The sequence below is a fragment of the Syngnathus typhle genome, linkage group LG4, assembly GCF_033458585.1.
Source record: "Syngnathus typhle isolate RoL2023-S1 ecotype Sweden linkage group LG4, RoL_Styp_1.0, whole genome shotgun sequence".
Lineage (NCBI taxonomy): Eukaryota > Metazoa > Chordata > Actinopteri > Syngnathiformes > Syngnathidae > Syngnathus > Syngnathus typhle.
The window spans coordinates 22073188-22093795 of record NC_083741.1 but is presented as its reverse complement, the minus strand read 5'-3'; the positions used below and the strand labels follow the sequence as shown (position 1 = coordinate 22093795).

Genomic DNA, 20608 nt, shown 5'->3' with positions numbered 1-20608 from the left:
TATTTACAATGTACAACTGCGAATGGGCATGAAATATAAAAGACAAACGCCCTCAATATTTTTGTACCTTCTAAGGCACCGTCTTACAGTACGCATGCGCGAAATACTTAGAACAAAAAGCTTCATTGCAAGATTTTAAATACAACAAAGTTACAATGACGGAGAAAGCAGGAGAAGTAGATTTAACCGGTGCTAAACTAAATACAGGCGTTTGGCTTGTAAAGGTATGTACACGTATTTAAATATTCGAAATATGAACACTCAACGGTTAGCTAACTCGGCTAACGATCGCTTCTACAATATTTCGATTGCAGTATTTTTTTTTTCAAAATCAACTTCAATCGTTGTCTTTGCAACACACAACGAGAACGATAAAAAAAAATAATTGAGCTAAACGATTCTCCTTCGTGATCGTGGTTCCCATTGTGCTCATTTGAGGAAGTTGTTCTGCATAACAGCAAGGTTTGACCATATTTGATACAAGACTGTTTATTGTGGTAGGTGGAGCTTTTCCCAAAATACATCCTTTAAACAAATAAACTTCTGATTCTTCAGGTGCCCAAGTACCTCTCTCATCAATGGGCAAAAGCCACAGGAAGAGGCGAAGTCGGGAAACTCAGAATCGCCAAGTATGTTTTGTTATTATGGTTTATTACCATTAATTATTATGTTATTATGGTTTATTACCATTCATTATTTTGTTATTCCAGTTTGTTGACACTGTCTTTTTTTCTTTTAAGGAAAGGTAATCTAGGGAAACCAGAGGTAAGAACTAGTACGGTATATCAGCTAGCACTATCTGCCATTATGGTAATTAGTTATGCTGTAATATGTTGACCTTCATCTTAGTCATTATTCCTTACAGGTGTCTTTTACTTTAAATGAAGAGTTGACTACTATTGATGGGATAGAAGACAAGACAGTGTCTGCACCTCGGGAACATCCGTTGACAATGCAGACGGTGGGAGGTCAGACATTGGCAGTATTCACAGAGATGACATCGGGTGAGTATTTTTCCCCCCTCATCTTTGAGCTCTACGTGGGAATGCTGGGTTGTTCTACTGTCTCAAATATTGAGAAAGAGATCACCAATAGATTTGGACATTAGTGAGCAATATTTTGGAGAACTTGTACGTTTTTTTGGTTCTGCTTGTGAGAAACGGAAGCAAGCACAAGTGTTGTTAGTCAGAGCGCTTTCAAAACAATCATCCGAAAGGTTTTATTATGATACAAAGAAAAAAAAATGCTCTGACTCGATGTTGTGGCCAGTGAGCGTGCCTTGTGTGAACTTGGGCAGCGCCGTCGTTTGTGGTTGTTGTGTTTGTGGTGGTGGGTCAGGTTTTCTCTGCTCGCTGCTCGTGAGAGCTTTCTTGCTTTGCTGGTGTGCACGCGCGCTCACGTGTTCAATAGCGTTGGCTTGAATTCATTTCCCCCGGTGATAAGTGTGCAACTAAACCCTGGGAGTGGCTCTGATTGTGGATTCCTCCTCCTCCCTCTATTTTCCACCCCACATATCTATTTTTTATTTGACCATCCCTCCCTCCCCCCCTGTAGGCCAATCAGAAGAGAGATCTGATGGTGGCAGCTCAGGTTCGGGGGCAGGGGCTGGTCCAGGTGAGTTCACCTTGTTAGGTGAATCACACACAAGTGATAGTTTCTCGTCATCCGAAGATGCCGACATTTTTTTTGGTTGTGCCCTGGAAGATGCAAACACCAGAACGGTAGCTTCTTGATTTAAATATTTCGATACGAGGTACCTTAAGTGGATTATTGGGTGATTGAAAGTCAACATTTTGCTCTGAATCTGTCGATTTGCGGGCTTTGATAATGCAAATATTTTACAAATACTTATTGTGATATGCATTTCCCCCCCTCCAGATAAAATTGCTTTGGAGGGAGTTGTGGTGCAGAGAGCAGATTGCAGGCCGGCTGTAAGTGAAGGCTATATGAAGCTTAAGAGGTGAGAGACTTAAGCGAAACTCGTTTCGACAAGTTTAAGAATTGTATTTTGACAAGTCTACCACTGCATTGAGAACCGTGAAATATTTTGCTCAGACTGCAATTGTATTTTTGCCACAAACCTAAAAATGCTCATGTTTATTTTGAAACAGGTTACAAATCGAAGAGTCCACCAAGCCGATCCGGCTGTCGCAGCAGTTAGCAAAACCGGTCACCAACAACTTCAAACCCAAGGCCGACCATGCGTACAACGTAAGCACAGCTCACATTAGTCCGCTTTCAGATCTTCTCATTCATGTTGTACAATCTGTTAGCGACATACCTCATGTCGCTAACAAGTGTATAAATTTCTTACTGTATTAATCGTTCATATTACTATTTGGTCAGCATGTTGTGGATCACAATTCAGGTTTTCTCTGCTTTATGTCTATCAGATTGAGTACGAGAGGAAAAAGAAGGAAGAAGGCAAGAGAGCTAGAGCGGACAAGCAGCAGGTGTTGGACATGTTATTTTCTGCTTTTGAGAAGCACCAATACTACAACATCAAAGACCTGGTGGACATTACCAAACAGCCCGTGGTGAGACAGCTCTTTGAGTTTACAGGGTTATTCGAATGTTGCTTTCAGAGTATATATGTTGATTGCAACATTTTCGGACTCGTTCACAGATTTATCTCAAGGAAATCCTGCGCGACATCGGCATCTACAATGTGAAAGGGACGCATAAGAACACGTGGGAGCTAAAGCCCGAGTATCGACATTATCAAGGCGAGGAAAAAGTAGATGAATAGGACGAGATAGTTTGATGTGATGGTGTGCCGTGGAACCTCGATTTGCAAACACTTGGAAATTAGTGTCAAACAAACTGTAAATATTTGTGGATCATGTGTGGGGTATAAGTTTTAATAGCGTGTTTACAAAAGCATGATGACAGACTGCATCATAGTTTTATGCCTTATTTTTGTGATTTTCTTTCTTAGCATTTCCTTCATCTCCACCCATTGAAATATTTTCTAAATACAGTATGAAAATCATCTGTAATAAATAAGATTTTGATTAAATGTCATGTGATTTTTTTTAATGATTATCCATGATACAGTAATGCAAAATGAGTTTTCAGCTTCACTGAATCCAAGTCCTGGCAGATTTTGTTGCCACAGGTAACGTCGACTGTCCTGCCGTGAGACATTTTACTCCTGAAAGAAAAACACAAGCTATGAATAACCAATTACATAAACCTCATATATAATATTAGATTCTTTCCCAATTGAAATCAAACTGACTGTAGATGGCAAGAAAGCAAGCGACACAAAGACAATGCTTGATATGTATTCCCCAATTCAAACTGCGCTGCCAAGTTAGAGTAGCAGTCAGAAAGCGAGAGGAAAGTTTAGTTTTGCATCTCTTTGCAAACCCAGAAACCAATGCAACTTGTTTCGGGTCTATCAGTGGATGCATCGCGACGCATGGGACCACAACCAGCACTGACGTGAACTGGTCGACCTGGCTTCATTACAAAGTGTCTGATGTAAACGAGTCGCTGCCATTTTGATCAAGGGGAAAATATTTACACGATGGGAACTTTACTTTATAGGTGTATATTTGTAATTCACCAAACAAAATCAATGTACAGCTCACCGGCAGCCTTCTAAAACATTTGTTTTCCCTCAGGCAAACATGAGTGATCGCTCTTCTTAGTGGCATGTCGACTTTGTCCATCATGGCCAGCAGATGAGGCGGTTCATCCTGTTTCTCTTCTTGCTTAACCCTGAGCAAAAAGATGATAATTTTGGCATGCAAGTTTGCTACACACATTATTTTCAGTGTCATATTTCATATGTAGTCCCTTATTCAATCCGAGTCACCATGAGACGGGTGTGCAGAAAGCGCAGGGACAGTTATTATTGCATCTGAAATAATAAAACCCAGAATCTCTCACAACAGGAGTGCCCAGGCTGTCAAAGATGCAGCTACGGTCCCCACCATACTACAACATACCAAAGTAGAGTAACACGGACATTCTGTAATAATCAGGTTTTTAATGATATTCGACACTTACAGGCGAAATGTCATCCACCATCAGAAGTGTGTGTCCACGTGTTCAAATGGCCTGTGAACATCTGGAGGGGTAGACATAAAATAAATTGGTATTTTCACAACTTTGCTTTATACACAACTTTTTAGAGTTTGGGCCAAGCCGACGAAGCCAAAACGCAACGCAATTCTGACATTACTTAAGAAAATATTCCAATTTTGCTCGAGTAATTAGTCTTCACACGAGGGTTAGCATTAGCCACACGAGCCCATGACGGCCACGAAGGAGGTTCAGATCACTTTAGCAGCAAAGCTGTCGCGCCGTACTTAGAATATCTACAATATTGCACGATCACGCAGTTAAATATAAGGCTTGCGACTGCAAGAGGAGATACGAACCATAAAGCAAGGAAGAACCCATGGCGACGATTCTAACTTCACGTGTCGCGCGGAACGGGTTGGTTCCAACTCGTTATTTGCGGAGGAGCCGATAAAAGAAAACGTTTTGTGTCAAATTTCTTCTCCGGCTGCATTGCTTTGCTGGCAGAACAACCGATGACGCAGCAGCTCCTCGGCATGGTAAAGAGCGTTGTTTTTTTTAACTATTTTGTCGAAAACTATGCTGCTAACGGAGCTCGCCGTCGGAGAAGCTTCTGCTCGGGTACTTCTCGATCCACAAAATGGCTGCGGTACTACGCAGGAAGTGACGTACCACCGGACCTATTATCTGACGTCACGGGTGCTCCTTTCCGCCTCTTTAAACACGGCACCTTGGCGTGATTGACGCATTTAAATTTTAAATTTTTGAGTACAGTCACACAAAGTAATTAAAGATATTCGGTTTTTTTAATTGCATTTGGTGTATTTTTTTTTTTATCTTTAATATCGATTATCAATTTAGCAAGGCAAAGCAGTAATCATTGCAAATCAATGGGTGGCAGTAATGTCCTAATCCAGTTTGTAAAACGCCAAAAAAGGACAAGAAAAAAAGGACTGAGGATGAACATTAGCATCAACACACCCAAACAAGCTGGCGTGGTTGTTGTACCGGTTAATGCGTCGTTTCTTTTGTATGTATATGTAAAAAAAACATCGTTGTTGTTTTTACTGCTTGGATAAACTCGCCTCAAATAGGCCTCGCTTGTTGGCTGCAAACAAAGAGACGTGGAAGCAAAGATCGAGTGTGTCAAGTGTTGTGATTGCCGTGTGAAAAATGTGCAAAGTGCAAATGTTGAGAGCGTTGCTGAATCAGCGACTGAGTGCGGCTGTTGACGAAGTATTTGTCGTCTTCCAAAGAACGATAGCGGAATACGAGGAGGAGCTTTGTCGTACAAAAGCAGAGAACGAGCGACAGCGTCAAATATTGAACGCTGGTTTCAAGCCTCAGTTTGGATTGAACAGCGCAGGTTTGTTCACTTCTTTCACTTTTGAAATATGTTTTTCCAGAACCTGACACGATTTATTTTAAGACACACCACGTATCAGCAAAATTGGCTCATAAATTCGAATGATTAATTTTCCTCTCAGCGCCAATTGGGTTCTTTTTCTGCAGACACACAAACAATGGAGGACGTTGGTGAAGGTAGACCTGCAAAAAGTTGCAGCAAAGATAATCTTGTCCCTGAGCAAGAGTGGAGCCCCAGGGAGGAGCTCGAAGAAACTTGCATTAAAGAAGAAGAGGAGGAAGCTGACGTCGCCAAGTTCCCATTGACTGTCGTCCACGTAAAGAGTGAAGACGAAGACAAGCCTCACTCCTCACAACGTATTCAAAGCAAAAAGAGACGAGAAGGTCTCTCAGCTTCATTACCAGACAACAATAATGCGCTGCCGCACCTTCCCGATGCTGATGAGCCTAAAGGTGATGCGAGGAGTCAGACGGACAGTGGACATCTTAAATGTACAGATTGCGACAAAACGTTTAGTGACAACTCAACGTTGAAAAGACATCGGCGCTGTCACACGGGAGAAAAACCTTTTGCCTGCTCACTGTGTGTCAAAAAGTTCTCTCAGAGGGCAAGTTTAGTGGCACATATGAGAACACACACAGGAGAAAGACCTTATACATGCTCACTCTGCACCAAAGGCTTTCGCGATAATTCCGCACTAGCGACGCACATGCGGACGCACACCGGGGAGAAACCTTTTACATGCCCATTTTGCGAGAAAAGATTTGCTCACAAAGGCCATTTGATATCGCACACGAGGACACACACTGGGGAGAAGCCTTTCACCTGCTCGGTGTGCAACACGAGTTTTAGGGTGCACTCGGTGATGATGATACACATGCGAACGCACACGGGGGAAAAACCTTTCGAATGCTCCGTTTGCGGCAAAAGGTTCACTCAAAAAGGAAGCTTGATCATACACACAAGAACGCACACTGGAGAGAGACCATACACCTGCTCAGTGTGCAATAAAAATTTCCGGGTTCGTTCAGCATTGGCAACGCACATGAAAACACACACCGGGGAGAAAGTTTTTGGCTGCAGTGTGTGTGATAAAAGATTTGCTCACAAATTTCAAGTTGACAGACACAAGTGTGCTGGTGAGAACAGCAGCAGTCAGTGAAGGACTGGAAATGAATGGAAAACTTGAAGGCTCTTTCATAAATCGATCCCTCAACATTTCAATATGTAGAGATTATATTTTTCAACCTACCTTCTAACTGCAATAAATGTTTCCAAAACGCCCGCAGATTGAACTCGAGGACACAAATGTGAAACTTTTTGTTTAGGGTTTTATAGTGTGTAATCTGCGTGTAGTCAAATGTCATGTTTCGACTAGGGGAAAAAATGAAACTAATTTAATAAATGCATATTGATATTCGAACTGATTAGTGATTTCTGTAGACGCGCTCGATTCAGTTGATAATCACTGCACAATATTGTGACGTGTATGTAGTAGTGAATTAGTTTGAACACTACTCGGGGTGCCGTTTACTAGGTTATTAAATAAATAATAAATAAACGAAACTAAACGAATTACAGTTGCGCGTCTACAACATGCCGGGTCGCTTCTGGACATCCATAATAAACACTGAACTAATTAAAAATAAACATGTTTTTTTTTCCAGCTGAATGTATTTTGCATGCGCTTTAATGCTACACCGTTCTGACCAGTAGGTGTCCCCCGTTGCAGTTTTTAACGAGTGGTTGCATTGTTCCGTACAGTAACTAATTAAAAATTTATATTACGATTATAACATGTTATTTGTGACACAAACACACCACGTAAAACATAATTAATGAAACCGCTTCGCCGATATGTGCCCTCATTCCTCGCAGAGGCATCGCTTGTGAGTAAAGAATTTTGTCCAAGTGGCCTGCCGTAGATTGAAACGACTCAGCTTCACATCCGGTTACCAGAAGAAAGACTGGTGTTATTGTCAAATCGTTCATGACTACGCTGATTTTGTCCACCCAGAAAATATTTCATGTAACTATTTGAACGTCAGTAACTCTACTCTTTTGGAGAAACTAGCCTCGGTGCAGTCCTACGTTTCTCTTTCTCGCTCTCTGTAAACAAAGAGACGCGGAAGTTGCAAAACATACCAAGAGTACGACGAGGGACTTTTTCGATCCAAAAGAGCGGAAACGGACTGGAATCTAGTTTCAGGAAGTCTCAAGTTGCATTGCACATAACAGGTTTGCCTACTTCTCTAACTCAAACATTCATATTTCTCCTATCATTAAAAGTACGTGTGCAAAGAGCGATTTTTTCCAATTGGAGATTATCAACACGTTTTCCCCAATTGAAGATGATCTACACCGTTTCCCCAAAACGTTAGTAGGTCAAAAAGTCTTATTTGCTCTCCAGTTTCAGACAGCTCCCTGATTGGCTACCGTTTGGTTTCACGTCACAATCACAAAGTCCGTGGCTCTGCTCAACTCGATGTCAGATGCTTCTTTCACTTCTGTGCATGCTTTTAAATCTCTTGCACTGCTATTGTACCTCGTGACCTTTCCCATAGATAGTATTAGTAGTCATGAATCCTCCTGATGATAGTGATCATTTCTCTGATCATTCCAGTTTGATATCATACCATCAATGGACATCGGAGGGATGAGAGCAGTAGAAATCCAGCTTCCGCCCGAGGAGCCGGAGCCATCGCATATTAAAGTGGAAGAAGATGAACACAGCATTAGTCAGGGTGGAGAGCAGCTTCCCGCAGTGGACTTCCCGGTGATTTGTGTCATTGTAAAGAGTGAAGATGATGAAGATGAGCTTTGTGAGCAGAGATCCAAAGCTGGCAGCCTCGTCGCTCCAATGTCAGATAACGATGACAGTGATGATGAACACGCCAAAGGTGATGGGACATGTCGCACTGTCGACACACGCTTGACATGTTCTGAATGTGACAAAGTGTTTGTCAACAAGAGGAATTTGAAAAGACACATGAGGATTCACACAGGAGAGAAACCTTTTGTATGCTCATTTTGCGGGAAAGGGTTTTGTGAAATGACAACGTTGATAGCGCACACAAGAACACACACTGGAGAAAAACCTTTTCCCTGCTCAATCTGTAACACAAGTTTTCGAGTGCGTGCATTGTTGGTCAAACACATGAGGACGCACACTGGGGAGAAACCTTATTCTTGCCCAATCTGCGAAAGAAGATTTTCTCGAAAGGAATCCATGATAACGCATATGCAAACACATACAGGTGAGAAACCGTTTGCCTGCTCAGAGTGTGGCCAGAGATTCTCCCGAAAGGGAAATTTGAGAACGCACTCAAGAACACACACTGGAGAGAAGCCATTTTCTTGCACAGTCTGCAATGCAAATTTCCGAGTTCAGTCAGGATTGGTTCAGCACATGAGAACGCACACAGGAGAGAAACCTTTTGCCTGCTCAGAATGTGGCAAACGGTTCACTCAAAGGACAAATTTGATGACGCACTCAAGATCACACACTGGAGAAAAACCTTTTACCTGCTCAATTTGTCAAACAAGCTTTAGTTATCATTCCTCTTTGAATAATCACATGAGAACACACAGTAAGTAACAATGTCTATATTAAGATTGGGTGATAGCTATATTCAAAAGTGTTCTCTACATTGTAAGGGTTTACAAATTTCCATGTCGCCATAGTGACTTACAGAAACCATATTGCAGTATTGGATATCGTTCTTTACCGCATTGTGTTCTTTATGGAAAACAAATTTCATATGCCTGATTTTTCTTTTGACATGAAAAGACATGACATGACATTCTTTTTCTTGAAATGAAAATGTATCGAGACTGTTGTAGATACTCACAATTTGTCATAATATATGAAACAAATAATAATGAATGTTGTGTTTTCGAAATATAAATGCATCACGAAGTCTTTGGTATTTTCTCCTTGAAAGAGAAAATGATGTCAAAACGTCTGGCGTTTGAAGTCGATATAATACCGTAAATTGTGGATTATTATTTTTATTTTCATTAAAAATACAAAATAAATCCACCGGAACCTTTGGGTGGGCAGCCTTTTGCCACCCGGACATACATAAAATGAAAGCGTTCCTTTTAAGAGTAGTTTGTCCAAACAGGGTCGCCGTAGCCAATGCGTTGCACAGTGTACGCCTAACTGCCATCGAATTAGTTTAGTTTTGCGTTATAATAATAATCTCATTTTAGTTTTCAATTCTATCACATAACGGGGTGACCGTAACTTAGCAATTACCAGGCGCCATTTAAACTGGTATGTGATCACTTTCGAGGATCTCCGGTTTAGCTTAGCTTGGTATCTGCTTTCAAAGCGACGCAGAAGTTAGCAACACAGCGCTAATCGCAATCAATTAGAGTGTGCAATTCTTTGAAATAACGAGAGTAGATGTTTAAAAGTGCGAAATAGGCATTCTGAACTTTCTCGAACAAACGAGCGATAACGTCAACTCCCGGACGGAAGTTGTGTTGCAGCAGGTTTGAGCAATCTTGACTTTCACTTATATAGTAGCTTTCTGTTTTTGTTTGTTTGATTGTTAAGTGCTAACCTTATCTGCCCTACATGATTTTTCTTCCCCGATTTCAATATTTTACATTTAACCAATAGTCGTTTTAATTTCGAAATTTCCCATCTTTTGCAGCCACACACACACAATGGATGACGGTGGCGGAATCGGGCTCTGCTTTCCGCAGCCCTTTAGCGTCAAAGAAGAAGAGGAGCAGCGCTTCATCAGTCAGGAGGGCGAGCAGCTTCAAGGGCAGGACTTCCCGGTGATCCGTGTCATCGTAAAGAGTGAAGATGACGAAGACAGAAGTGAGCACAACAGAGGGACCGAACCTCCGAGTAGCAGCTTGACAGCAGATCACTGCGGAAGATCCACAGCTGACAGACCGCTAACTCCGCTATTAGATAGCGACGACGCAACGTCACGCTATCCCGACACTGACGATGAACACTCCAAAGAAGACGTGAACAAACCCTTGAAATGTTCTCAGTGCGACAAAACGTTTGGCCACAAAAAGAATCTGAAAAGGCACATGAGATATCACACGGGGGAAAAACCATTTGTCTGCTCATTCTGCGCCCAAGCATTCTACGAGAAGGCCCATTTGACAACACACACGAGAACACACACCGGGGAAAAGCCATTTTCCTGCTCGATTTGCGATAAAATATTTTGCGATCGCTCGGCGTGGGTCGTTCACCAGAGAACACACACTGGGGAGAAACCTTTTACTTGCTCAATTTGTGGGAAAAGTTTCCCCCGCAGGGAAAATCTGAGAACTCACACACGGACACACACAGGAGAGAAACCTTTTACATGCGCTGTCTGCAAAACCAGTTTTACCGTTCGGTCCACGTTGGTTCAGCACATGAGAACGCACACGGGTGAGAAACCTTTTGCATGCTCAGACTGTGGCACGAAATTCTCTCAAAAGACGCACCTAAAAAATCATATGAGAACGCACACTGGGGAAAAACCGTTTACTTGCCCTTTTTGTGACAAACGTTTCTCTGTTAAGGGAAGTTTGATAACACACATTCGAACGCACACTGGAGGGATGTGATGTGTTGCTGTGAGTTCATTTCTTAATGAGTCACCCGATTTTTTATTCGACACAATACTCATTTTTTAACATTAATTCCGCTCTTCATTAAATACAACACTATCATCTCAAATCAAGTTCACAAGCATAGTATTTAGATTATGTATCATAGTTTGGGATGATGTGATGGAGTCCATGACGTCATTGGTTGTACTGCATGTCTTCACATGTTTACAATGAAGACTAATGTATCCAAAATGGGTTGGACTGCAATAAAACCAAATTTACATTCGTCGCATGTGCAAGTAAATTGTGTTTCCAAACGTTTGACTCTTACACAATGGGATGGTTTCCTTTACACGTAAACTCGAGGAAGATTTCAATGGCATGATGCCATAATAGTTATTGAAGCCTGTTTGAGTAAGTGAAAGGAATATTACCGGCACCATGACGTGAGAAACTGTTGTGCACCTTCAACTTTACTGGTAAGTGATGTAAACTGCACCACAAAAAAAATCAGGCCTTGAATTTTTTTTTTTCGACATGTTGACATTTGTAAGGTAGGGTTCTCAAATTTCCGAGTCAAGAATCAGAAACTTTCCAAGAATGCCCTCATCATACCAAGGCCAAATAAACATCTTTACATCTACTCCTAAATGCCATATTCATTTAAAAAGTTGCCTATTTTCTGAGAAAATGAAAACGTTATGAAAAAAGGTGTATTAGGTTTCAAAGTAGTACACTAGGACAAGATGTTTTTATTTTTAATTACACTTTTATTTATTCATCATGAAACATTTGACATTAAATAGAATGAGAATGCCACAATTCAACGCTCAAGGCATATTAAGAACATCACACACAAAGAAAAAACATCAGATTAAAATTATTTTTTTCCCTCGAGAGAATTTTGCGACACAATCTGCCCAGGCAAAGGGTTTTTCGCCAGTGCGCATGTGTGTGCTTTTAAAAGTTTCTTTAGCGTGAACCCTCGTTCACATAGTGAGCAGCCAAAAGGTTTTTCTCCAGTATGTCTTCTCCTGTGTGCTTTCAAATGTCCCTTTTGTCTGAATCGTCTCCCACAAAATGAACATTCAAACGGTTTTTCCCCAGTGTGTGTTCTCGTGTGTATTTGTAATTCGATCTTCATCCTAAACCCTTTACCACATATTGAGCAGGCAAAAGGTTTTTCCCCAGTGTGTGTTCTTGTGTGTCTGATTAAGCTTTCCTTTAGAGAAAACGTTTTCTCACAAACGGAGCAAGTAAAAGGCTTCTCCCCTGTGTGCGTTCTTGCGTGAACCCGTAAATCTGCATTTCTAGAAAATCTTTTACCGCATTCTGAGCAGACAAAAGATTTTTCCGCATTGTGTCTTCTTGTGTGTCTTGTCAAATATGCCTTTGAAGAGAATCTTTTGCCGCAATCCGAGCAGGCAAACGGTTTTTCCCCAGTGTGTGTTTTTAAGTGATTGCTTAATCGCCCTTTTCTAGCGTAACTTTTCCCGCAAACTGAGCAGGCAAAAGGTTTTTCCCCAGTGTGTGTTCTTGTATGTATTATTAAGCTTTCCTTTAGCGAAAATGTTTTACTACAAACTGAACAGGCAAATGGTTTTTCTCCAGTGTGCGTTCTTGTGTGAACTGTTAATTCTCCCTTTGTCGAAAATTCTTTACCGCAATCGGAGCAGACAAAAGGTTTTAACCCAGTGTGTGTTCTAGTGTGACATATTAAGCTTTGCTTTAGAGAATAGCTTTTCCCGCAAATGGAACAGGCAAAAGGTTTTTCTCCAGTGTGTCTTCTCGTGTGAGCTATTAAAGTGCTTCTTTGAATGAATCTTCTCCCACAAAGTGAGCAGGCAAAAGATTCCCCCGTGTGTATTCTTGTGTGTCTTTTCAAGGACGACTTGTAGACAAACGTTTTGTCACACTGGGAACATTTCAATTGTTTGTTTTCCGTGCGACGCGTCGTATCACCTTTGGGGTGTTCGTCATCGTTATCATCACGATTATCAGTGTCAGAAGATGTGATGTTGTCTCCTTCGGAAAGTGGAGCGAAGAGGTTGTGTGTTTGTGTTCCTCCGCAGTCACCCGCTTCATTCTTCACACCAGTCAAAAGGAACTTTGTGATTTCGTCCTCCTGCTCCTCTTCTTTAATGTGAGGATGTTTTGACTTCCCCTCTTCTGCTTTCATTTGGACATACTCTGGCTCCTCCTCTTTCATTTGAGAACACTCTGACTCCTCCTCTTTTTTAATTTGATGCTCAGTAAGATCTTCATTGAGGACTGCAGGACACAAGAAAACAAAAGTCAACCTTTTCTCACCACGTGTTCAATCATCTATTTGAGTAATAGACGTGAAGACATGCTTTTGTGCAAGAACCGACGTAAACAGTCAATAAAAACAACGTCGGAATATATTTGACAGACAGTTACAGAGAACAAACCTGCACTGAACAGCACAGTTCGAGGCTCCAATTTGAAACGCGAAGGTCCACAAAGGTCCTCGTCGCACTCTGCTGTCTTTCTTGCGCACATTTTCAAGCGACAATCAGAACACTTTGCATTTTGTCGATGTGTTGCTGTCAAACACGTCCCTTTGTTAGCCGCGAGCAAGTTATGCTAAATTAATCATAGAAGCTTCAACGCCCGGACACGACATTTAAAATGATTCTTTTGGTCGATGATGCAGGTTGTGTGTCGAGGTTTTAGTTTGTTCAATCCTCCTTTCTGAAACAAATATTTGATGGAAGAGTCTTCAAACTGTGGCTTAGTGCGCATGCGCAACGAATCGGCCATTTTTTTAAGAAAGGGAGGGGGAGCCAGCTACGGCAACTCCAATAGGACAGAATTATTGGATTTTCATAAACGCACGCAACTTGAACTTTTTAACTGTGCTTCAATATGTTAGAAATGAAATCAGTTTACTTCATACATTACACCACATTTGCATTTTTTTGCAGGGGTCCAGGGTACATTTTTTTTCTTGATAATAAAATGACATAATTGCAGCTTTTTTTCATAGCACACTTAAAACAAAAGGCCATTGGGTCACGTTGGTTCAATGGGGTAAGAAAATGAAAGTAACTTGGCAAAAACAATCTGAAGAGGGGTGATGATCCCATATTTGACTACTTTGCTTTTGTGTGTATTATTAAAGTTCTCATTGGAGCGACTCTTTTCCCCCAACCACAAACTTAGCACCAGTGTATGTTCTTGTATGAAGCGTTAACCTCTTTCATAAACCTAGAAGATAAAATATACACAGTATAAATCAATGCTGTTCACAAGAGGAGCGCAGCAGAACCTTAATTAGCATTCATGTTGCACAACGAGAACGCTCAACTGAGGCGTCTGTAGTGTCGAGTATGTTTGTATTAGCGTTTTGCTAATCGCTGTTACACTGTAACAAAAGATGAACTTCTGCCCAGCTGGAAGAACGACGGAGACATCAGCTTTCTTTGCGAGCGGCTCCGTCCGATCCCTTGTGATCTGCGCCGACGGCCTCAGAAACACTGCTAAATCCTTGTTCCCTGCAAAAAGTGGAAGGGAAGCAACAAACATGAAGGAAAAAGTCTGTTAAATCTGACAAACGTCCAAATGTCTCACTTCAGAAGCTGTTCCAATTCCCGCTTTATCTTGGTGACTACGGGCGGGCCCTGGTAGGTCAAAGCTGTGTAAAGCTGAACCAATGATGCACCGGCACGGATTTTATCCATGGCGTCCTGTCCGCTGGCCACGCCCCCAATTCCGACTATTGTCACTTTCCCTAAGAAAACATTAACACACTTGCAGTGGGAGAGAAAAAAAAATAAAATAAAGGCGTGTAATGTACCTTTGGTGAGTCTGTACATTTCTCTAACGACATTTGTGGACATGTCTTTGAGGGGCTGCCCACTCAGCCCGCCAGTCTCACACTTTTGAGGATCTTGTAGAGCTTCCGGCCGGGACACAGTGGTGTTGGATACCATTAAGCCATCCACGCCAAGCTACAGAAAAAAAAAAAAAAACATCTCCGTGTGTGTTTGGGAGGGCCTGACGTCAAATCCAAATTAGTTTGAACTCAAACGTCAGACCTCAGTCACAACATCAGCGATGTCCCGTTTGTCCTGAGCGCTGAGGTCTGGCGCGATCTTAACCAGGACGGGAGGCTTGTGTCTTCCCTGCATGCCATCTCGCTTTTTCAATACCTGAAAAAAACATTCATAGCAGCACATGAGAACAAGAGGTGGGAGAAACAAAACTGGTTTTCGATTTCTATTCTAAAATAAGACTACATGAAGGCGAGCAACGAACGGATGTTTCAACAAACCGTATGCAAGAGCCGTCGGAGCTCCGCTTTGCCCTGCAGGTCACGCAGACCCGGCGTATTGGGACTGCTGACATTTACCACAAGGTAGTCGGCCAGCGGGGCCATCGCCGTCATCCCCTCCAAGTAATCTGCCTTTGCATCCCAGGACTCCTTGTTCTTGCCCAGGTTAATTCCCAGGGGAAAGCCGGCTAGAAAGAAAAATAATCGGCATCATCGAGGCAAAATTAAAAAAGCATTACAAATAAAACAAACCTTTTGTTTGCTCCTGTTGAGCTGCCTCTCGGGCCTTCAACCTCTGCTGTGCTTGGAGAATACCACAACTGTTGAAACCGTATCTAGAACACAATGAAACATCTCCTATTTTAAAATAAATTGCAATGAGGGATGTCAACTTTCTGCATTACACAACAATTGAGACAGTTGCCTCGCAAACATGATTCTGCATATTGTGTTGACTTATGCTGATGACACTCGTGTAATGTTTGCTTTTTGCTGGAACATGCACGTGTGGTTTTTGTGCCATTGTTGCACTAAACACCTACTTCTAAACTTCATGATTGTTTTGTCACTGTTCAAACAAAAATATAATAATAACGGTGGCGTTCCTAAATAATGACGTACCTGTTGATGACGGCACGGTCTGCTGCCAGTCGGAACACGCGCGGTTTGGGGTTGCCATCCTGCGGTTTCGGGGTGATGGTCCCAACTTCGACAAAGCCGAAGCCCATCTTGTACAAACCGTCCACCGCTTCCCCGTGCTTATCAAAGCCTGCCGCGATCCCGACGGGGTTTTTGAACTTCAGGCCCAGGACGTTAATTTCCTGCACGCATCAGAGCATCCACACGGTTTTCAAGGATACAGTTTTGTCTCTTGGACGGTAAAAAGATCAACTCACCAGTGAGTCGGGGTCCTGGTAGCGATTGACAGGAACTAAACCCAGACTAATCATTTTTATGGCTAGCACGTGAGCTGTCTCTGCCCCCACTAGCCTTTGCAGCAGGGGCATCAGCTGGTTGGCATAGAAACGCTCATCTCCCACCACTGTGAGGTAGGAAGCAAAGAGGAAGCTACCTGAGCTAATGACCTTCACTGCCTCTTTTAGCTGCTTCTGTACAAAGAGGAGAAAAGATCACAAAGAGGCAAAGGTCACAAACATGCAAGTTGACAGAGACATTAACAAGATTTGGATTATATACCATTATAATCTTCAGTATGCATAAACTCTTGCTATTTTGTCTCTCCTGTCGTTTGCAAGTTATGAAGAACAAAGTAGAGTGCAAGCAATTTCGTCATTCTAATTTTGATTGGCATTTTCTCATTGCTATTTTATGAAAACAAGAAGGAGAAGATCACTGAGAATCAAATTCAGGACACTCAAAGTGGCAACTCCAACCTAACGAATGACTGCAAGAAACAAAGAGTAAACAAAACAAACCCAGCAAATTAGTGTGGTTTAAGAACTTTACCGTCATGTCTGTGATATTATAAAGTGTCATTTTACCTTCAAATGTGCCGCCATGGGTCCCACTCTTATTCAGTATGAAAGGACACAAGTCACCATCATGTTACGCAAACGTGCGTGGACGCGTCATCATCTCGCGATATTTCCACCCGCCCTGTTCCTCGTCTGAAAGACCATATAAATATAACCACTAGAGGGCGCCTCGGACGCTTGAGCGCGCTTGGGATACTGCAATCCTCGGCCATCCGATATTCATGATAACAAATTGAATTATTTACCGATTTTAACGCGAATTGATTTGTTACAAACGTGCAGCTGGCATTGTAATTTCATAAAAAGGGCTTTTTTTACAAGTACACATTTACAGTAAGGTATGAAAACGCAGTAATATTGTTTAAAATAGGTCTTTTAAACCGGAAAATGCTTAGTGGGCAGTATATGCCTCTGAATGTTTGTGGTATTATTCATGTTCCAGTTTACTTACGCATTTATCTGCCAAACTACAACATATTGACCTGACGTCATATATTCGGGAGCAGGTGCCTCATTATTTACCCAAAGGACTCTCATTTAACAATAATACAACTAATCCCAGATAATTATTGTATGACAGTATTTTCACAGTAGGGGGTCAGCGGTGTGTGATGTCAGAGTTATTGTTTGAAACAGATGTCACGAAGCCCCCTTGTGCTTTGAAAAGAGGGGAATAAAATAAATCACACAGACCGAAATTAGGTGAGGGTCGCTTCAGCATGGTTCTTTTTATTCATGGCCAGTCTAATGTTCTCACAACGAGATGCCTACGTTTAAATTGAATTAACATTCAAACTTGAGCCCCAATACTTTTTTCTTCAAAAGAAACAATTGTTGGCTTCGATATTAAATTGTGATTTTCAGTCCACATCACAAAGCGCAGATAAATGGATTTCAAGTCTGTCACTGTATCTGTGCCTCCAGTGGGGTGGCCCTGACCACTGGAGGGGGTGCCTTGTTACAAGTGAGTGGAGTCAGGGGGGGGAGGAAGGACAATGCTGCTGTTAACACTGCTGGTGGGGACCTTTGGATCCACTCAATGTTTCATGTGACTCTGTGAGCGACCTGCACTCTAAGGTCAGAGATGAGCCCGGCTCGGCGTTGGTGCAGGTTGCCTTGTGTTGGTGCACATGAAACTAAATGCCTACTGGGGGGCAAGGGGGGGGGGGGCAGGACTTGTTTTGTCCCGCTTGGCATGGATAATGAGGCATCTGTCTTCATGTACTTCATAGAGAAGTGAGGCTCACTGTTTCAATGGAAAAAGAGCACAAGTTACCTGCCTGATTTGTCAGCCCAAAGACAGGCTCAAAAGCATCGGACCCATCCGCCTAAATGATTGATTGCACTTGTTATACTTATCAGATCTGATCAATTGTAATCTTATTAAATATGTTCCCACCATATCTACATGTTTGTGTTTGCAACTACATGGATTGGAACAGCAGCACTGTGAGCTTAAGCATGATGGTGTGTCCCATAATCACAATCATACCTGTGTGTGTATAGTAAATTCAAAAGTATAACCATCCCATCTTTTCCCCCTGATTTGTTTTAAAATCGAGTTTGTGTGGTTTCTTTGCTGGTGTGCATGTGACAGAAAGCCATCAGCCTCCCACTGTGGACCTCACGGAGTCCGCGGAGTTGGATACAAGGCGGAAAGATGATCTTGGCGGTGTTTTGTCTTGGTGTAATCAGACAGCGACATCATCAATCATGAGCAGGGGAATTACAGTAGGTTACAATAGGAGATACGCTAACGTGATGATAGTGGGGCCACGCCGACCTGGTGAGACACAGCTCAAGTTCCCTACCCCGATTACATGGCAGCAGCTTGCCCTTCGGCCTACCTGCTCGCCAGCTGAGGACACTGCTTGCTAAAATCCAACACGGATCTGAAATGGTGGAAGGCGAAGCGGACTGTCTTAACTTTAATTGTGGTTGGGATTATTCAGGAACTGTGAAGGGTGAACTTCACCCAGTTTCATTGCGAGCCTCAACAGAAAAAAAAAAGTCTCTCTTATACACTACCGTTCAAAGGTTTGGGGTCACAAAATTGTTTGGGTGACCCCAAACTTTTGAACGGTAGTGTAAATATTATTATAATAAAATATTATGAATTAAATATTATAAATTATATCTTATATTTGTATAAGATTATATATAATCTATGAATATAAGTATACATATATATTATATGATTTTTTACACAGAAGATTATATATATAATCTATAAATAATTATCTAAATAAATATATACACAACCGTTCAAAAGTTTGGGGTCACCCAAACAATTTTGTGACCCCAAACTTTTGAACGGTAGTGTATATTATAGGTGATTATAGATTCATTTCTGAACCAAATAAATTAACAAATATTAAAATCAAAGACAGATCTTGTAACCCTGGTGGCCATCTTGAATTTGAGAAGATTCCATTCCCGTCCAAAATTGGCACGCTTCTTTATTGACTTCTATTTTTAAAATCTCATTTGTTTAATCAGCGCCAATGTTGTTCGCTTTGTAGCCATCACATGATTGCAGGTGAGCGTTTCATGTGCCTGCGTGGAATTATAATCTGTCTGCTGCGATAAGCGAGCTGCGCTTGGATTGAGCTCAGTGACGAGCACGCTTGGGCACACACTCTCACTCCCTGACATGTGCCGCTTGTGTCTAATCCCTCACTGACGCCTCTTTGGAGCATTACACTCGCCAAGTAGACAATAAATGACCACCGCAATGACCTCAGACAGGCCGCCGGCTTTCCCAGTTTCAATCGGGATTTTATTTGTCTTTGGGTAGCCAGATCGGCTGCTGTCTGTCAACAGACTGTTTTTAGGCCAAAGTCTTTTTTTTTTTCAGGATTAAGGCAGTTTTGGGTTTGAATAGAAGATAAAAAAAAAAGAGGATGTGAATACTTTTGTCATAATGGCTGATGTAATTATTTAACAATGTGTTGTATTTGCAACAAAGCACCAAATACTATTTAGAGCCTAATCTAATGAGATGTAATCTCATATGGTTTTATTGCTTTGATATGGATTAGCCCCATGAGATCTACATCAATAAATATTATTCACCAAGGCAGTATATTTAACACATAAGTATGAGAGATATTGTTTGATAATCTGAGCAATGGGCTTCATGTAGAAATTAAATAGAAGGGGTTCAAGAATGGATCCTTGTGGAACTCCACATGTAATTTTTGTTTATTCAGACTCCTAATTGAGACAAAGTAGTCCTTATTTTGTAAGTAGTAGTTTTGTAGTACCTCATGCAGTATATATTGATCACCAGAACCAAATGCAGTACTGAGACGTGTCAATAGCAAGAAGGCATTGTTATTCAAATGTTTCTTGACACGTTCACCTCATCGATCAGCTCTAATTTATTGTACAAGCATGAAAGAAGTTAACTGGTCTTTAACTGGGTACGATATTTACCCAGGCAATTGATTTCTTCCCTCTGATTATTTTGTGAATGGCAGATGGCTGGCCGGTGGTAATCCCAGATGCCCAATGGCCTGACCCTTTGCACTCAAGCCCTCCCCAAAAACCTTAACGAAGCGGCTGAGCTGCACAGCCAAAGAGCTGCTTTAAACTGGTGAGTAATGGCTGTGTCAGCAGTCACTAGATGAGCCAGAGGGTGTGTGTGTGTGTGTGTGTACAGGGAGGTATTAGAGCACTATTGAAAGCAAGTGGTTCTTATTGTTCAGAAAAGAATGAATGGAAAACATCGTAAATTTACCATTATTTCAACAAAAATATGCACAATAATGTTTTTATTCATTTCATTTGAATAATCAATTCATAATTCTGCTTTCTTACATGCTCTCCTCATGCTAT

General features: G+C 41.7%; 6 protein-coding genes, 1 long non-coding RNA gene and 2 other non-coding genes across 13 annotated transcripts; 4 read left to right on the top strand and 5 right to left on the bottom strand.

Annotated features, from left to right (window-relative positions):
- Window positions 1-58: 58 nt before the first annotated feature.
- LOC133152340 (general transcription factor IIF subunit 2-like) lies at window positions 59-3019 on the top strand. Of its 2 annotated transcripts, XM_061275871.1 has the most exons (9): window positions 59-224; window positions 556-629; window positions 741-765; window positions 866-1004; window positions 1555-1614; window positions 1879-1960; window positions 2112-2211; window positions 2394-2537; window positions 2627-3019. In XM_061275871.1, exons 1-9 carry the CDS (start codon window positions 156-158, stop codon window positions 2747-2749), a joined length of 816 nt encoding a protein of 271 aa, XP_061131855.1. In that variant the 5' UTR covers window positions 59-155; the 3' UTR covers window positions 2750-3019. The 2 variants fall into 2 exon arrangements, with proteins under 2 accessions (XP_061131855.1, XP_061131857.1); XM_061275873.1 differs by lacking the exon at window positions 1555-1614.
- On the bottom strand, window positions 2841-4676 carry LOC133152365 (uncharacterized). Its single transcript, XR_009714110.1, has 4 exons — window positions 4392-4676; window positions 4018-4078; window positions 3597-3726; window positions 2841-3154 (listed from the first exon to the last, which is right to left on the bottom strand). It is a non-coding gene; the product is annotated as an uncharacterized LOC133152365 (long non-coding RNA).
- LOC133153346 (small nucleolar RNA SNORA31) lies at window positions 3283-3416 on the bottom strand. Its single transcript, XR_009714318.1, has one exon. It is a non-coding gene; the product is annotated as a small nucleolar RNA SNORA31 (small nucleolar RNA).
- Window positions 3794-3928, bottom strand: LOC133153348 (small nucleolar RNA SNORA31). Its single transcript, XR_009714319.1, has one exon. It is a non-coding gene; the product is annotated as a small nucleolar RNA SNORA31 (small nucleolar RNA).
- Window positions 4677-4980: 304 nt separating the features above from the next.
- On the top strand, window positions 4981-7048 carry LOC133152324 (zinc finger protein 501-like). Of its 2 annotated transcripts, XM_061275848.1 has the most exons (3): window positions 4981-5062; window positions 5289-5398; window positions 5545-7048. In XM_061275848.1, the coding sequence occupies exons 1-3, from the start codon at window positions 4992-4994 to the stop codon at window positions 6558-6560; spliced, it is 1197 nt and encodes a 398-aa protein (XP_061131832.1). In that variant the 5' UTR covers window positions 4981-4991; the 3' UTR covers window positions 6561-7048. The 2 variants fall into 2 exon arrangements, with proteins under 2 accessions (XP_061131832.1, XP_061131831.1); XM_061275847.1 differs by having other exon boundaries at window positions 4981-5398.
- A 276-nt stretch (window positions 7049-7324) lies between these two features.
- LOC133152333 (gastrula zinc finger protein XlCGF8.2DB-like) lies at window positions 7325-9317 on the top strand. The gene is made up of 2 exons (XM_061275864.1): window positions 7325-7636; window positions 8022-9317. Exon 2 carries the CDS (start codon window positions 8040-8042, stop codon window positions 8994-8996), a length of 957 nt encoding a protein of 318 aa, XP_061131848.1. The 5' UTR covers window positions 7325-7636; window positions 8022-8039; the 3' UTR covers window positions 8997-9317.
- LOC133152335 (oocyte zinc finger protein XlCOF6.1-like) lies at window positions 8172-11263 on the top strand. 2 transcript variants are annotated; one of them, XM_061275866.1, is made up of 2 exons: window positions 8172-8298; window positions 10063-11263. In XM_061275866.1, exon 2 carries the CDS (start codon window positions 10076-10078, stop codon window positions 10988-10990), a length of 915 nt encoding a protein of 304 aa, XP_061131850.1. In that variant the 5' UTR covers window positions 8172-8298; window positions 10063-10075; the 3' UTR covers window positions 10991-11263. The 2 variants fall into 2 exon arrangements, with proteins under 2 accessions (XP_061131850.1, XP_061131849.1); XM_061275865.1 differs by lacking the exon at window positions 8172-8298 and adding an exon at window positions 9500-9898.
- A 461-nt stretch (window positions 11264-11724) lies between these two features.
- On the bottom strand, window positions 11725-13773 carry LOC133152318 (zinc finger protein OZF-like). Its single transcript, XM_061275836.1, has 2 exons — window positions 13408-13773; window positions 11725-13246 (listed from the first exon to the last, which is right to left on the bottom strand). The coding sequence occupies exons 1-2, from the start codon at window positions 13496-13498 to the stop codon at window positions 11856-11858; spliced, it is 1482 nt and encodes a 493-aa protein (XP_061131820.1). The 5' UTR covers window positions 13499-13773; the 3' UTR covers window positions 11725-11855.
- Window positions 13774-13845: 72 nt separating this feature from the next.
- On the bottom strand, window positions 13846-16892 carry dhodh (dihydroorotate dehydrogenase). 2 transcript variants are annotated; one of them, XM_061275846.1, is made up of 10 exons: window positions 16775-16855; window positions 16470-16677; window positions 16169-16381; window positions 15894-16093; window positions 15525-15607; window positions 15273-15460; window positions 15037-15150; window positions 14796-14949; window positions 14570-14729; window positions 13846-14493 (listed from the first exon to the last, which is right to left on the bottom strand). In XM_061275846.1, the coding sequence occupies exons 2-10, from the start codon at window positions 16470-16472 to the stop codon at window positions 14412-14414; spliced, it is 1197 nt and encodes a 398-aa protein (XP_061131830.1). In that variant the 5' UTR covers window positions 16473-16677; window positions 16775-16855; the 3' UTR covers window positions 13846-14411. The 2 variants fall into 2 exon arrangements, with proteins under 2 accessions (XP_061131830.1, XP_061131829.1); XM_061275845.1 differs by lacking the exon at window positions 16470-16677 and having other exon boundaries at window positions 16775-16892.
- Between the last annotated feature and the right edge of the window lie 3716 nt (window positions 16893-20608).